Source organism: Arachis stenosperma, chromosome 10, assembly GCF_014773155.1.
Source record: "Arachis stenosperma cultivar V10309 chromosome 10, arast.V10309.gnm1.PFL2, whole genome shotgun sequence".
NCBI classification, from domain to species: domain Eukaryota; kingdom Viridiplantae; phylum Streptophyta; class Magnoliopsida; order Fabales; family Fabaceae; genus Arachis; species Arachis stenosperma.
The window spans coordinates 90,147,931-90,164,671 of record NC_080386.1 but is presented as its reverse complement, the minus strand read 5'-3'; the positions used below and the strand labels follow the sequence as shown (position 1 = coordinate 90,164,671).

Here is a 16,741-nt window from a genome sequence, read left to right as displayed (position 1 = left end):
GTCCTTTCAGGTTCAGGATCAGCTTCAACAAGTATTCCTTTATCTTTGTTCTTGCTCATATGAAAGAGAAGAAAACAAAGAAAATATGGAATCATCTATGTCACAGTATAGAGATTCCTTGAGGTGTCAGAGGAAAATAAGAATAGAAGAAGGAGGTAGATAAAATTTTGAACACACAAAGAGAGATGGAGTTCGAATTGACAATGGAGGAGGAATGTTAGTGTTTAATTCGAAAAAGATGAGAGAGTGTGGGGAAATTTTTGAAAATTTTAATAACTAAGAAAATGAAAATTTAAAATAATTTTGAAAAATTAGTTGGTTTTGAAAAAGATAAGAAATAGTAAAACAAACAAAAAGTCAATTAGTTAGTTGAAAAATATTTGAAAATCAATTTTGAAAAGATAAGAAGTTAGAAAAGATTTTGAAATTGATTTTGAAAAAGATATGATTTGAAAAAGATATGTCTGAAAAGATATGATTGAAATTTATTTTGAAAAAGATTTGAAAAGGAAATTAAAAATATTTGATTTTTTTTTTAAAAAAAGATATGTTTGAAAAGATATGATTTTGAAAAAGATATGATTGAAAATATTTGATTTGAAAAAGATTTGATTCTGAAAAATTATGAAGATTTGAAAAAGATTTGATTTGAAAACAAAATTCCTCTCCTTGTGTCAGCCTGGCGTTAAACGCCCAGGAGCTGCATGTTTTGGGCGTTTAACGCCCAATTGTTGCATGGTTTGGGCGTTTAAATGCCCAGCCAGGTACCCTGGCTGGCGTTTAAACGCCAGGTTTCCTTCTTCACTGGGCGTTATGAATGCCCAGCTTTTTCTCTGTAATTCCTCTGCTTTATGTTCTTGGATCTTCATTTTGCTAAATCCTTTATTCAAGAAGATATATTTTCAATTTTGAAAAACAACAAAATGAGTTGAAACATATAATTCTTAGATCAAAACACAAGATATATGCAAGAACATTATGAACGTCAAGATGAACACCAAGAACAATCTTAAAGATCAAGATGAACATCAAGAACTCAGTTTTCTTAATGAAAGAAAACATGGAGGACACCAAACTTAGAACTTCCTCATGTTTGGGCCATATGAATGCAAGAATGCATATGTAGAACATCATGCAATTGACACCAAACTTAAAATTTGGCCCTAGATTCAAACAAGAATCATGGAATATTTTTGTGTTTTTATGATTTTATGAATTTTTTTGGTTTTTTTTTCGAAAATTATTTTTGGAAAAACGAAAAAAAGAAAATTTTTTTTGAAAGATTTTTTTGAAAACTTTTTGAAAATAAAACAAGAAGAAAATTACCCAATCTGAGCAACAAGATGAACCGTCAGTTGTCCAAACTCGAACAATCCCCGGCAATGGCGCCAAAAACTTGGTGCACGAAATTGTGATACACAATGGCGCTAACAACTTGGTACGCACAATTGTAATCTCAACTCTTTTTCACAACTTCGCACAACTAACCAGCAAGTGCACTGGGTCGTCCAAGTAATAAACCTTACGTGAGTAAGGGTCGATCCCACGGAGATTGTCGGCTTGAAGCAGGCTATGGTCACCTTGTAAATCTCAGTCAGGTGGATTCAAATGGTTATGGAGTTTTAATAATTAAAAAGATAAATAAAACATAAAGATAAAGATAGAGATACTTATGCAAATCATTGGTGGGAATTTCAGATAAGCGTATGGAGATGCTTCATCCCTCTTGAATCTCTGCTTTCCTACTGCCTTCATCCAATCCTTCTTACTCCCTTCCATGTCAAGCTGTATGTTGGGTTTCACCAGCATCAATGGCTACCTCCCGTCCTCTCAGTGAAAAAGGTCCTCTACGGTTTCCCGCATGGCTAATCAGCTGTTGGTTCTCGATCATGTAGGAATAGTATTTACTATCCTTTTACGTCTGTCACTACGCCCTACAGTCGCGAGTTTGAAGCTCGTCACAGTCATCCCATCTCAGATCCTACTCGGAATACCACAGACAAGGTTTATACTTTTCAGATCTTAGGATTGGCCGCCAATAATTCTAGCTTATACCACGAAGACTCTGATCTCACGAAATGGAAGGCTCGGTTGTCAGGCGAGGCAACCATGCGTCATGGACTAGGAATCCAAGAGATACACGCTCAATCTTAAGTAGAACGGAAGTGGTTGTCAGGCACGCGTTCATAGGTGAGAAAGATGATGAGTGTCACGAATCATCACATTCATCAGGTTGACGTGCGAGTGAGTATCTTAGAACAAGAATAAGCTTAACTTGAATAGAAGAACAATAGTAATTGCATTAATACTCGAGGAACAGCAGAGCTCCACACCTTAATCTATGGTGTGTAGAAACTCCACCGTTGAAAATACATAAGTGATGAAGGTCCAGGCATGGCCAAACGGCCAGCCTCCCCAAAATGTGATCAAGAGATCAAAAGATGATCAAAAGATGAAAATACAATAGTAAAAGGTCTTATTTATAAGAAAACTAGCTACTAGGGTTTATAGAAATAGGTAAATGATGCAGAAATCCACTTCCGGGCGCACTTGGTGTGTGCTTGGGTTGAGCATTGAGCTTTACATGTGTAGAGACTTCTCTTGGAGTTAAACACTAGCTTTGGTGCCAGTTTGGGCGTTTAATTCCAACTTTTATGCCAGTTCTGGCGTTTTGACTTCAGAATAGGGCAGAGAAGGGGCGTTTGAACGCCAGTTTATGTCATCAAAACTCAAGCAAAGTATAGACTATTATATATTTCGGGAAAGATCAGATGTCTACTTTCCAATGCAATTGAGAGTGCGCCATTTGGAGTTTTGTAGCTCCAGAAAATCCACTTAGAATGCAACGAGGTCAAAATCCAACAGCATCTGCAGTCCTTTGTTAGCCTCTGAATCAGATTTTTGCTCAGGTCCCTCAATTTCAGCCAAAAAATACCTGAAATCACAGAAAAACACACAAACTCATAGTAAAGTCCAAAAATATGAATTTTGCATAAAAACTAATAAAAACATCCCAAAAAGTAGCTAGATCCTACTAAAAACTACCTAAAAACAATGCCAAAAAGCGTATAAATTATCCACTCATCAACGTGCACGCGTAATTGACGCATATGCGTGACGTGTGTAATACGCTGCAACAGCGGAATTCACTGGGGACAATTTTGGGCTAAGTTTGGACCCAGTTTTTGGCCCAGAAACACAGACTAGAGCCAGGGGACAGCAGAGACTCAACACACATTCACATTCACTTAGTTTTAGTTTTAGTTTTGGAATCTTGGAGAGATATTAACACTTCCTCTAGGGTTCTTCATATTCATAGATTCTTAGATTTCTAGTTTTATGCTTTTGGATTGAATATTGAGAATAGTTACTACCTCTGTTAAATTTCCTATTATTATAGTTTATTTTCTTATTCCCTTACACTTTCATTTCCCATTTATCCTGTTCAGAGTTACATATGGATATCTTCAATTTTAGAATTTATTAATGCAAAGAGTATTTTTCTATTTAATTTCTTTATTTGCTTAATTATCTCAATTCAATTTTAATTACCATGTCTTCTTTCTACTCCCTTTACATGCATGCCAAAATGGCATCTATGTCAATGGAGTAGGTTCTCAACTTGGTATTGGCGTTGATTAATAGGAGGACCCTTGAGTTGGAATACTCAAGAGTTAATTTGAAATAGGAAGTTGTTGGCTGGCTCTCTAGTCACTAATGCTAATCCTTCCCAAGGGAGAGGATTAGGACTTCTGAATCAGAGTTGGCTCAATTACTTGACTTTCCTTTACTCGGTAAATATTTACTAAGTAAAAACAATAACCTCTTACTATTACTCTTGGGGAAATCCAACAAGGATAGAACTTCTGATCAATCTTCTCCTAGTCAAAGCTTTTTATTTTAATTACATAAAATCTCTCCTTAATTTCCACTGCTTTAGTTTATAATCATTTATTTTTCCATTCCCCAACTTTAAATTTCTCAGAAAATTTCTGACCAATAAATAGCACTCTCTTAGTAGCTCGTTGGGAGATGACCTGGGAATTCTACTCCCACTATTTTATTCTTAAATTGTGACAACTCTTTTTAAATTGATAAGCAAAAATTTTCATCGGTTAAGAACTGTACTCGCAACGTTATTTCTATTATAAATTCTTAATCGGCAATTTTCTGGCCGTCAATTTTTGGCGCCGTTGCCGGAGAGTTGCAATAGTGTGCTAAATTATTGGTTAGTGTAAATATTTTTAAATTTACATATTTTCATATTTTATTTTATTTTATTACCATGAGCTATATGTTTTTTTCATTGAATGACACATTCACTACCTGATCCGAGCTTAGCCGCGTTTGACCCTGAAATCGAAAGAACTATTTCACATATTAGGTGAGCTCGACGTCGGTTAGCCTCTGAGGGTGGTGAAGTGGTTACTACTAATTCATCAGTCTCATCTGAGGGCGAATCTGAAGCGCCATTTGAGAAAGAAACAAGCTCCTCTTCTACTGATTCTGTTGATTTACGCGTAGGTAATATGGTGGAGCCTAGAATGATTACTCTCCAGGAAGAAGGAGCTCTAGACTTTACACTGCAACCGTATCAAGCACGTCATCCAAATCTGGGTGCATATTTTGAATTGAAGACTGCGCTAATCAACCTACTTCCTAAGTTTCATGGCTTACCTGCTCAAGAGCCTATCAAGCACCTCAGAGATTTTCAGATAGCCTGCTCAACTGTTAGGCATCATGGTGCAGATGAGACTACTATTTTGCTATATGCTTTCCCGTTTTCTCTTGAGGAAAAGGCAAGGGAGTGGTTCTACACTCAACTTGAAGCAGTTGTTACAAACTGGGATTTGCTCAGAAGGGAATTCCTGGAGAAGTTCTTTCCAGCAGAGGTTACAGATAGACTGAGGAAAGAAATTTCCTATATTATCCAAGCCGAATCAGAGACTCTTCACGAGTATTCGAAGCGCTTCAATAACCTCCTAGACTTATGTCCCCACCACAAGATTGACAAGTTGGTGTTGATTAGCTATTTCACACAAGGCATGAAGCCTGAAGACAAGACTACATTGGATGCTGCAAGTAATGGCTCTCTAAAGAAGTACAAGACAGCGACAGAAGCATGGCAACTGATCGCCGATCTGGCTGAGTCTACTCGAAATGCAAGGCAGAGGAACAATCACCCCAAGGCTATTGATTCACCCGAATACTGTCTCTCAACAATAGAGTGAGGTCGAATCCCACAGGGATTGGTTGGTTGATCAATGTTAATTAGAGAATTGTTCTAGTTAAGCGAAATCATAGATTGAATTTGGGATTGCAAAATGTAAATTTGGAGGGAAGGTTAAATTGAAAGAGATTAAATGACAGAAAGTAAATTGCGGGAAATTAAATGACAGAAGCTTAAATTGCAAGAAAGTAAAAGGGAATGGGGATTAAGCATGAAATTAAAGAGGCAGAATATAAAAAGAATGGGTAGATCAGAGAATGGGGATTCATTGGGTTTTAGGAGATATTGAATTCTCCGGATCAAATCTTTTTCATCTCTTCCTCAATCAATGCATTCATTAACCTTGCTTGACAATCTTAGATTATTGGATCCCAATATCTTGGCTCACCAATCTCTCTAAGCATGAATAATTTTCCAATGTCTTGATTTAATTGCTCATGGGAAGAGATGAAGCTCGGTCACTGATTATACCACACAAATTCATAGATCAAAGTATTGGTAGGATTAAATGTCACAATATCCATCTAACCCCCAATCTAATCCAATGTGAGAAAGCAATTCTAGTATGAATTCTTCATCCCTCTCTCAAGGATCCAAAGAATTCCAATTATGGATAGCTTCTCTGTCAAGACAACTATCCAATCGAATTAAGATCGAAAGCTTTCTAACAAAAATTAAGAGAAAAGAAAGAAGAAGAAGACAAAAACTACTATTGATCCATTGAATTACAATAGAGCTCCCTAAGCTAATGAAAGGGTTTAGTTGTTCATAGCTCTAAGAATGGAAAGCTGAATTAAAAGATGCATTGCAAAATTGAAATTACAGAGAAATTGGGAAATTCCTCAAAACTGTTCGAACTCCAAGTAAAGAGTAAAAGTCCAAAAAAAAGTCCCTCAAAACCTGAATTCTAAGCTGTTTATACACTTCCTTTCATTCATTCTTCAGTCTCTGAATTGGGCTTTTGGCCTTAACTGAATTGGGTTGAAATTGCTCTAATGGGTTTCCTTGCTGTTGAGTGGAGCTCTGCTTTGAATGTGCAAGTCCTGATGCTTCATGTTGGAGTCCATGTTTGATGGCCAATGTTGAATCAAACGTTTCTTTTAAAATTTAGTTCTGCATGCGGTCATCAACGTTTGACTCAACGTTGGAGTGCCAACATTCTTCTATCCACGCGTACGCGTGCTTTGCTCGTCCGCGCATTTAGGGTAAAAATGTTCATCCACGCGTACGTGTGGATGCGAAAATCCTAAGTTCTAGTCTTCAAAGCTTTAGAAGAGCGTTGCCATCAGCGTTGGACTGGCAACATTCCCTTCAACGTTGGCTGATCCACGCGTATGCATGGTGTACACTTGCGTGTGGATGCTCGAAACCTAACTTGCACGTATGCGCCAAGGACGCGTGCGCGCCATTGCACATTTTCAAAATCAGAATTTCAAGCTCAGTATCGCGCATGTTGGCCACTACATTGGATGTGATGTTATTGGTCCAACGTTACCCATCCACGCGTATGCGTCAGCTGCGCAAGCGCGTGGATTGTCAGAATTCCCAATCCACGCGTGGGCGTACAACACGCGTGCGCGTCGCTACAAATCTTCAAAATCTCCAGAAAGCACATTTTTTTACGATGTTGGGGGTAACATTGGCTTGCCAACATTGCCTTTAACGTGTGCATCAGTAAATTATGCAAAGTATTGCTCTACTCCCTTTTTCAACGTTGGTGGTCCAACTTGGCCACTAACGTTGCTTCTTCTTCCTCCTCTTCATGACCCTTCTTCAACATCCTTCCTTGCATTTCCTTACATGTCATCAACCAACATATGCATCAAAGCCTTGCTAAATCTATGAGAATTATCATCCTTCTTAGCACCCAAGTAGTTGTAGCATAATTCTCATGAAATTGCATCAACTTAACCATGGTTGGATGAATCTAAACATGTATGAATTTCTAACCCAATTACTTACTTATAATGCAAGAAAGTGCATCAAACCTACTTGATAAGGAATAGATTGGGTACTAGGGGTTTTATCACAATGGATAAGGATTATTCAATAAAGGTATACGCAAGACACAGCGGAAACATAAAAGATAGATAATGAAAAACAAAGGATGGATAAATGGATATTTTCCTACTAGACCTCTAAGAAATCTGTTCTTAGCAACCTAGGTCACCAGAAAGGGCTCCCTACTAGACCTTCAAAGAACTTGTCCTTGACAACCTAGATCAGAGGGGTGAAAATTGAATCACTCAATTTTCTCCATGCAACAAGCGAAGCAAATCACTCACCTCACTTAATCACACAAAAAAATGTGCATAAAGCACTAAAGAAATTTTATTCATCAAAAGTTATGTAAATTGTCTCACCAAAGGTGTTTAAATAGACCCCTAACAAACTAGCTAAAAGATAAGATAACTAATTTAAATCAGATTTGATCTTATTAGATTATATCAGATTTGATTTAAATTTTAAAATCCTAAAGATATGATAACTAATTTAAATCAGATTTGATCTTAATTGATTAGATCATATTTGATTTAAATTTAAAATTCCTAAAATTACTACTAAGCAAATCAAAAGTAAATCAAATCTTCCAACAAATTCTAACAGCAAAACAAATTAACAATAAATGACTAAAATTTGAAAATTAATAAAATTGTCTCCCATTGAATTCGAAAAGCTTTATTGGGCTTTTTGTTGTCTTGCTTTAGCCTAATGGGCCTTATGAATTGTTGTCCTTTCAGCACCACTGTTTTTGAGACGGACTCTAGGTCTTCTTGATGTCCAAGACTGGCATGGCACAATTCTTCTAGAATTCAGATCCTTGAATATGACAAGATTATCATTCCATCCCTTAGCTCTAAGATGACGAAAATGCCCTCTTGACCACGTATCATTCTCTCCCTATTAAAAAAGATTCGTCCTCGAATCTTGATTGAGAAGCTCTTTTTCCCTCCAAGGAATCCAAATCCAATCTCCGGGTTTAAATACCATGGTTTGATGACTTTTCTCTACCCACTGAATGGTGGCTATGTCCTTCATGTGTGCAAGTTTAATCTTTCCAACCATGCTATCACCATCTTGTCCAAAGTGTGCAAGTTGTCTGTCTTCCTTTTCATCCATATTAATGCCTCCATAATTGACCAGTGAATCTACAACGCCTGAAAAATTTGATATAAAAATACTAGGAATTTCATGGTTAGATATATGAGAAAATAAGGACTCTGTAGATTTCAATGAGACTAATGCACTCTTGTCTAAGCTAGAACTTTCTAGATCTCTCTCACAAGTGTGTTTATTGAACTTAGTTTCTTTTTTGCTCATTGACTCCTCTCGCTGACTATTCTCATCTTTTCTCTCAAACCCCTCGCTTTCAATCAAACATGGAATCTTTTCACTCAAACACTCAATCTCTTTCTCAATTTCTTTTCTCTCATATTCTTCAAATTGCTCACATTCCAAGGACCCAATTGAGAAATTCTGCATTGTTGAATCATCCAAGGACACATCACCCTCTACAACATACTCAACAAATTCTTCCATCTATGGCTTTGAAGAAGAATGAAAGATAGGCGTATAAGAATTCCTCTTGTTATGGCGAGCTATCATTTGTTACACCTGCTCCCAATCAATGGCCAATTTGACCAAATTGTCCATGGTTGTGTAACGGTAACGTTGGCCTTCATCTGCAAGTTCTTCACGTAATCCAAACAATAATCGGTCGTTAAGAACCTCAGGACTCCTTTTAATATTAGCCATGTGCATCAAATATAGAAACTCCTTGTGGTACTCCATCACTGATTGTGAGCATTGTTGTAACATAAAAAATTTTCCAAAAAATGTATTGTAGTATGATGATGGTACAAACTGCCTCCTCATGATTTTCTTCATCTTCTCCCAGCTGCTAATTAGGCGCTTTCCGTACCGTCTTCTAGACCTTTCTAATTTAGTCTACCATATACGGGCATCATCGGGAAAATTGGCTTGTACCAGTCGAACCTTCTTTTCCTCTGAAAGGATGCAATTTGCAAAAATTGACTCTACCTTCCTTTCCTATTCGAAATAAGCTTCAGGATTGTTCCTCCATTTAAATGCAAGAATTTTCAACCAAGAACCCTTTTTCCCATATGATATTTCATCATCATCACTATTGTAATACTCAATCATTTTTTTTATTATTTTTATATATTTTTCAGACACTGACTTAAAGATAGGATAATTGCAAAAACAAAATTAAAAAAGGATTTTTTTTTGTTTTTTTTACTCTAACGTGAATTTACAGAAATTAAAGAAAAAAAACAAAGAGACTAAACAAGACCTATAGAACGTGTAGATAAATAAGAATTTACCTATGACCTATAACTGATACCAGATTATAAGGAATAGATAGGGTATTAGGGGTTTTATCACAATAGATAAGGATTATTCAATAAAGGTATACCCAAGACACAGTGGAAACATAAAAGATAGAAAATGAAAAATAAAGGATGGATAAATGGGGATTTTCCTACCAGAACTCTAAGAAACCTGTTCTTAGCAACCTAGGTCACCGGAAGGGGCTCCCTACTAGACCTTCAAAGAACTTGTCCTTAACAACCTAGATCAGAGGGGTGAAAATTGAATCACTCAATTTTTTCCATGCAACAAGCGAAGCAAATCACTCACCTCACTTAATCACACAAAAAAATGTGCATAAAGCACTAAAGAAATTTTATTCATCAAAAGTTATGTAAATTGTCTCACCAAAGGTGTTTAAATAGACCCCTAACAAACTAGCTAAAAGATAAGATAACTAATTTAAATCAGATTTGATCTTATTAGATTAGATCAGATTTAATTTAAATTTTAAAATCCTAAAGATATGATAACTATTTTAAATCAGATTTGATCTTAATTGATTAGATCAGATTTTATTTAAATTTAAAATCCCTAAAAATACTACTAAGCTAATCAAAAGTAAATCAAATCTTCCAACAAATTCTAACAGCAAAACAAATTAAAAATAAATGACTAAAATTCAAAAATTAATAAAAGTGTCTCCCATTGAATTCGAAAAGCTTTATTGGACTTCTTGTTGTCTTGCTTTAGCCCAATGGTCCTTATGAATTATTGCCCTTTCAGCACCACTGTTTTTGAGACAGACTCTGGGTCTTCTTGATGTCCAAGATTGGCATGGCACAATTCTTCTAGAATTCAGATCCTTGAATATAACAAGATTATCATTCCATCCCTTAGCTCTAAGATGACGAAAATGCCCTCTTTACCACGTATCACTACTGAAAACAAAGAAAAAGGGTAGTGAAACTAGCCTAAGATGCCTTGGCATCACAACACCAAACTTAAATCTTGCTTGTCCCCATGCAAGCATTGAATTGAGACAAATAAATGAAACAGAAAGTAATGTCCATATCAATAAGTTATTAACTCATGGGGTTTTATGCAGAGAATGTTACAGCTCACTTTTATTGATCCTTAGGTAAAGAATGTCTCTTTTAAGCATTGACTAACATACCGTTATGACCTCTTATTATTCACTCATCCTTGGAAGTTGCCTTTTCTTCAATTTTCTTTCGCTGTGAGCTCATTTCTCACTTATAGCTTAGTGTCATGTGTTGTAGTAGCTCCTTAACTTATTTTCACTCAACACATCTCCACTACAGACACTTGGCTCATAATTCTTCTTAAGACATTGGTGCCCAGCACCTCTTTGGGTTACTAAATGCCTTGTAACTAGGTTGCTCTTGATAATGGACTTTTGGCCGATAATCCTGGGTTATTCAACCCAAGTTACCAAGTGTTAAGGCACTCCATAGAACCTAATCATCCAAGCAGATCCTAGTACAAAGACACCACAGGCATATGTCTTAAGGTCCAAGCTATTGGTGTCTAGCCTTATTGTTTGTTTTCTTCTATTTTTGTTGCCATTTTTGGCTTTTCTTTTTCTTCCTTTATTTGTTTTTCTTTTCATCCAAGGAATTTTTTTTATAGGATTCATAGACAGCATCCTAGTTTATACCAAAGAGGACACCCTAACCTTTTATTCATTATAAGTGAGCCACTACAATCTCAAACATATATACCACCACTTGATCTTTATTTTCTTACTTGTCAAAAAGAACCATTCTACTTCTGTTCAAACATTTTCTTTATTTAATTAAAAACGGACAAGCATACATTCAAGCAAGTGATATTGACACACACATCTAGGCTAACAAATTTATGGTAGAAATTAAACACACAGAATGTAGGATGACTTAAACTAGGAATGAACTATCAACTAAAGTAGACATGTTCTTTAAATACGATAAACAAGGAGCAAGTCCACCTTTCATTCTTTATCCTGCTTGTTTTTTTTCTTCTTCTCTCCTGCTTGCTTATTAGCTTCTCTTTTGCCTTTTCCCTTTAACTTTGTCCAGAATCCAGCTTTCTTCATTGTCTTTTCCACTCTGTCTTCAAGGCATATTGCTCTGTCTATCTCCACCTTACCTCGCTTCTTATAGTATTGGTCATAAATTGGAAATGCTGGATTCAGACCAGGCAGATGTTCCACCACATAGTTGAGCTTGGTTTGAGCATTCATGTTATAATCAGCTTGGCTGTCATATCTTGCATTCTGCAGAGTTACAAATTCCTGAAAAGCTCTCATATGATAAACTTGATTCTCGGCTAGCCGGTTGAAAGATTCTTGAAAGTGTGAAGATTGTTCCTTCTGAATGACCAGAAATCTTGACTCAAAATCTCTCTGTTGGCCCATCATTCTCAATTGAAGCACCTCTTGTCTCTCTTGAGCTCTCCTGTATTGTTAATGGTACTCTTCCTATTTTTCTTGAACTCTTGCATATTGTTCGGATAGTCTTTCAATGGCTTCTTACATCCCGCTCATGTCTAAGTTGGCTTGTGTTGGGAGTTGTTCTTCTTCTTCCTGTTGTGCTCCTTCTTGTGTTTCCTTTCTCCTTCGCCTTCTTTGTGGTCTTCACCGCTGTTGGGCTACAGTAACATTCCTCATCCTTTCTATAGTCAAAAGCATGCCTGGATTCAGCCAGATTGGGTTTGCATCCTCTAGTGGCACTCTAGCTTTCATGCATAGCTGTATGATGGTGCTTGGGTAGTGTAGCTAGGCATCAAAAGAATTTTTCTCTGCAATCTTTTGAATATCCTTTGTAATGATTTCGTGAACCTTTATCTCTCCCCCTGCCATTATGCAGTGCAACATGATGGCCCTTTCCTTGGTTACTTCTGAAGTGTTTACTCTGTCCAGGATCGATCTCTTTATAAGCTCATACCATCCTTTTGCTTCAAGGATAAGATCTCCCCTTCTTATATACTTGTGCCTTCCATGGTTGTCCCTCTCCCTGTTAGCATTAACCACACAGATATCACTAGAAATTTCATCATAATTCAGGTTGCCATTTAATCTTTCTTGGTACCCAAACTCGTCAAAATGTGCTCCCCTTAATCCTAAGACTTTCATGATGGTCTTCGGACTAAAGTCTACCTCCACACCCCAAACAAAACTCTTGTAAGTTGGGGCAGTAGTTGTATCTTGCCTTGCAGCGTTGGCATAAAATTCTCTTACGATATTGGCATTGATCTTGGTGATTGGTGAGATGAGTTCCTCCCATTTCCTCTTTCTAATCTTGGCCCTTAATTCTGGACATCCATCATTAGCTAGCTGGAAAGGAACTTCTGGAAATATTCCTTTTTTTGCCATCTACCCAAATTGCATTTGGTGGAACCGTGATCTAAACTTCCACTGATTATAAGTGTTGTCGCCTTATTCTACAATAGGTTCCTTTCCTTTCCTTCTTTTGTTACTTGAAGAAGATGCCATACTTTTCTTAATAGTCACTAGAATAGAGGTTGAAGGTTTATGAAGAGGGGTGACTAGTGTGCTGCACTCTTGATGAAATGGTGGGTTGAAGGTACGATAATATTGTGGAGGTAAGTGAACAAGGGTGATTTGTTACACAAGAACAATGGTTGTTGGGTCTTTGGTTTTAGAGAAGCAAAGGCTGAATTTTTGGAGTACAAGAAGTATGAAAACTTTAGTTCAGAAGCATGGTTCAAATGAAGCTATTTATAGCATGCTTTAATGAATAATGGATGGTTAGGATTCTTTGGGAAAGGTTATGAATGAAGGGCGTGCATGCATGGTTGAATGAAGACAAAAATTGCCTCTTCATTGGGCATATATCTTCGGTTTTCTTGGTACCTCTTCCCAAGGTATGCAGATTTTTATTCCCAAGAAGAACCGTTCAAAGCCATGTGACCTTCTCTTTTGTCCTCATGCTATCTTTACCATTTATTGCCTTGTCCTTTTCATTGAATTATTCTTCATACCTATCCATCATAACAAGGCAAAGAAAGTGAATATAACAAGTGGCGGTAAGCACATAACACTTAATACTCAAGGTCAAAACTTTGACTAGCACTCCTTATAATTATTCAACCAACTGTGACTCTTTCCTTGGACTTTTATATAGTCTTGGAGAACACCAAACTTAGTGTTAAACCATCATTGAGATCTCAACTGGATTATTGTCACTCTTAGTTAAACCATCATGAGGAACACTTTATTTTCCTATTCTTAAACATGAACTAAAAGAAATTATAAACATGGTTGTACTTTCATGAATTTCAAGATTCAAAAGAAATTTGATTCTCATGACTTGTTCTTTTAGTGTGTGAGACACTATCTTCCAAGAACACACTTATGCACATATCACAGTAGCAATATGATCATTAGCCTTGAAAGTATATTAGTGTGCCTGTAGGTACACCAAACTTAGAGTTGGATCATATGCCTCAAGTGTCATGGCTAGTTGTCAAATTTGCTCATGAAAACTTGAAATTATGTTAGAGCAACCTATTTTATTCAAATTGAAGCTTTAAAATCACGGAAACTAAATCATGGGCTACCTCCCATGGAGCACTTATTTAGCATCATTAGCTTGACGGTTGTTCTTTGTCAGGGTGGATTGTAGTGCCTTATGTCCTCTCCTCGCACAGTGAAGCCTTCTCCACTTGATTCCTTGATGATCTTTACATGTTCTAAGGAGAGGATCTTTCTGATAGTGAACACCTGAGGTAACTGAGATGGAATGGTTGGATGGTTGGGAGGGGTTGGTAGATGGTGGCCTAATATCACCTTGTCTCCCGGGGAAAAAGCTTCTGTAGGGATTTTCTTATTTCTCCTACCCTTGGCGATTTTATTCTTACTCTTCCATCTTCTTCCAGTGTTGCTTCATTGACTCTTGTAATTGGGAAGTCCTTGTTAACTGCTCCTCTTAATTCTTGTGGCTTCAGCTCTTCCTTGAGTTCCTTTGGTTGCTGTGTTTCTTGAAGTTCTTGTTTGTCCACCAATGATTATTTCAATTACTCTATTTCCGGTTCACTGTCGCTTTCTTCTAGGGACACCTTGCTGTGATCATTCTTTAGCTCCTTGGGTTCTGACTCAGAGTTAGTTACAGGTTTAAAAATATGGAAAGTGAGATGTTCATCATGTATTCTCAATGTTAACTCTCCTTGCTCCACATCTATGATTGCTCTAGCAGTGGCTAGGAACGGTCTTCCCATGATGATTGGGTGGAGGTGACTTTCCTCCATGTCCAGAACAACAAAGTCAGCTGGGAGAAAGTAATTTTCCACTTTGACCAATACATTCTCAATTACTCCTTCAGTTTGCTTCTGAGTCTTATCTGCCAATCGGATGACTACGTCTATGGGTTTCAGTTTATTGATTTACAATTTCTTCATGAAAGATAGAGGCATCACATTTATGGTGGCTCCTAAATTATAGAATCCTCTATTAATCCTTGTATTTCCTATGGCACAGGGGATATGAAAGCTCCTTTGATATGTTTTTTTCAAAGGTAGATCCCTCTTGATAAGGGCACTACATTCCTTGTTCATTATCACTGTTTGTCCCCCTTTCAAGGTTCCTTTCTTGGTCAGCAACTCCTTCATGCACTTGATGTAGTTAGGCATTTATTGGATAGTTTTGATGAAAGGTATGTTGACACTGAGGGATGCAAACATGTCTAGAAATCTTGAGTATGACTTCTCTTTCTTACCACCTCTGAATCTTTGAGGGAATGGTGCTTTTGGCACATAAGGTTTCAGAATTTCCTTTTTCTGTTGTTCTTTTTCTTGTATCAGTCTATTTCCTTGTTCATTTTCCTCAAGAATTTCTTGGGGACTTCCTTGGCTGTGCTCTGTCAGCTTGTTGGTCTCTTCCTCCAGGCTCTCTTCGATTGCAAGTGTAACTGCCTTACATTCTTCCCATCTCACCTTCTTCATTTTCCCCCTTGGAATTTTCTCAGTGTCACTGGGGAATCTATTTGTGGGTTTAAGAATCTGTTGTGAGAGATGTCCTACTTGAGCCTCAAGCTTCTTAATAGTTTCTCCTCGACTTTTTATACTAGCTTTCACTTCTTCCTTGAAGTTTTTTATGTCTTCCGATTCCTTGCAGAGATGTGCAAACATAGCTTCCAATTTTGGCTATTCTATCATCATTATGTGCGGGTGGTTGGATAGGATGGGGTTGTTGAAAGTGGTTATTTTGGGCTTGGTATGGTGGCTAGGAAGAGTTGTTGTATGAGTGTTCATATGATCTTGGGTTGGATTGTTGGTAGGTGCTCTGGTTGGAATTATGAGTTTTATGGTCTTGGCCTTGGCCTTGTTGGTTTTCCCACCCAAAATTTGGATGGTTCCTCCAACCAGGATTATGGGTCTTTGAATATAGATCATTAACTTGCCTAGATGAATTTCCCAAGTAGTTAACTTCCTCCCAATTAACTCCTTCCTCGGTGTTTGGCTCTGATTGAGGTGATGGTTGAGTGTGGATGGCTGCAGCCTGATTCTTCTCCATTCGCTTGGTTAACTCAGCTAGTTGCTTAGTGATCATCTTGTTTTGGGCCAGGATTACATCCATGTTGTTCAGCTCCATAACTCCTCTGTTATTGCTTCTTTCTGAGGCATAGAAATATTCATTATCAACCATTGTTTCTATGACATCAATGGCTTCTTCAATAGTCTTCTTCTTGTTAAGAGAGCCTCCAGATGAGTGGTCCATAGCCTTCTTTGATTCATAGGAAAGCCCTTCATAAAAGATGTGTAATTGCACCCATTCATTGAACATATCAAGGGGGCATTTCCTTGTCAGATCTTTGAATCTCTCCCAAGCCTCATATAAGATTTCACCATCTTGTTGTCTAAATGTCTGCACCTCGGTTCTCAATATATTCACTCTTTGAGGAGGGTAGAACCTTGCCAAGAATCTGTTCACCACATCTTCTCAAGTTGTCAAGCTTTCTTTAGGAAATAATTCCAACCACTTGGATGCTTTGTCCTTCAAAGAAAATGGAAACAGTAGCAATCTGTAGGTATCAGGATGAACACCATTAGATTTAACTGTATCACAGATCCTTAGGAATGTAGTGAGATGCTCATTAGGGTCCTCTTGTGTGCTTCCCCCGAAAGAACAATTATTTTGGACGAGGTGATGAGTTGAGG

At 37.3% G+C, this 16,741-nt stretch overlaps 1 protein-coding gene and 1 non-coding gene across 2 annotated transcripts; one reads left to right on the top strand and one right to left on the bottom strand.

Annotated features, from left to right (window-relative positions):
• Window positions 1–15,214: 15,214 nt before the first annotated feature.
• LOC130957326 (uncharacterized) lies at window positions 15,215–15,712 on the bottom strand. The gene has a single exon (XM_057884194.1). The coding sequence runs from the start codon at window positions 15,710–15,712 to the stop codon at window positions 15,215–15,217; it is 498 nt and encodes a 165-aa protein (XP_057740177.1).
• A 653-nt stretch (window positions 15,713–16,365) lies between these two features.
• LOC130958324 (small nucleolar RNA R71) lies at window positions 16,366–16,469 on the top strand. The gene has a single exon (XR_009077452.1). It is a non-coding gene; the product is annotated as a small nucleolar RNA R71 (small nucleolar RNA).
• The last annotated feature ends 272 nt before the right edge of the window (window positions 16,470–16,741 follow it).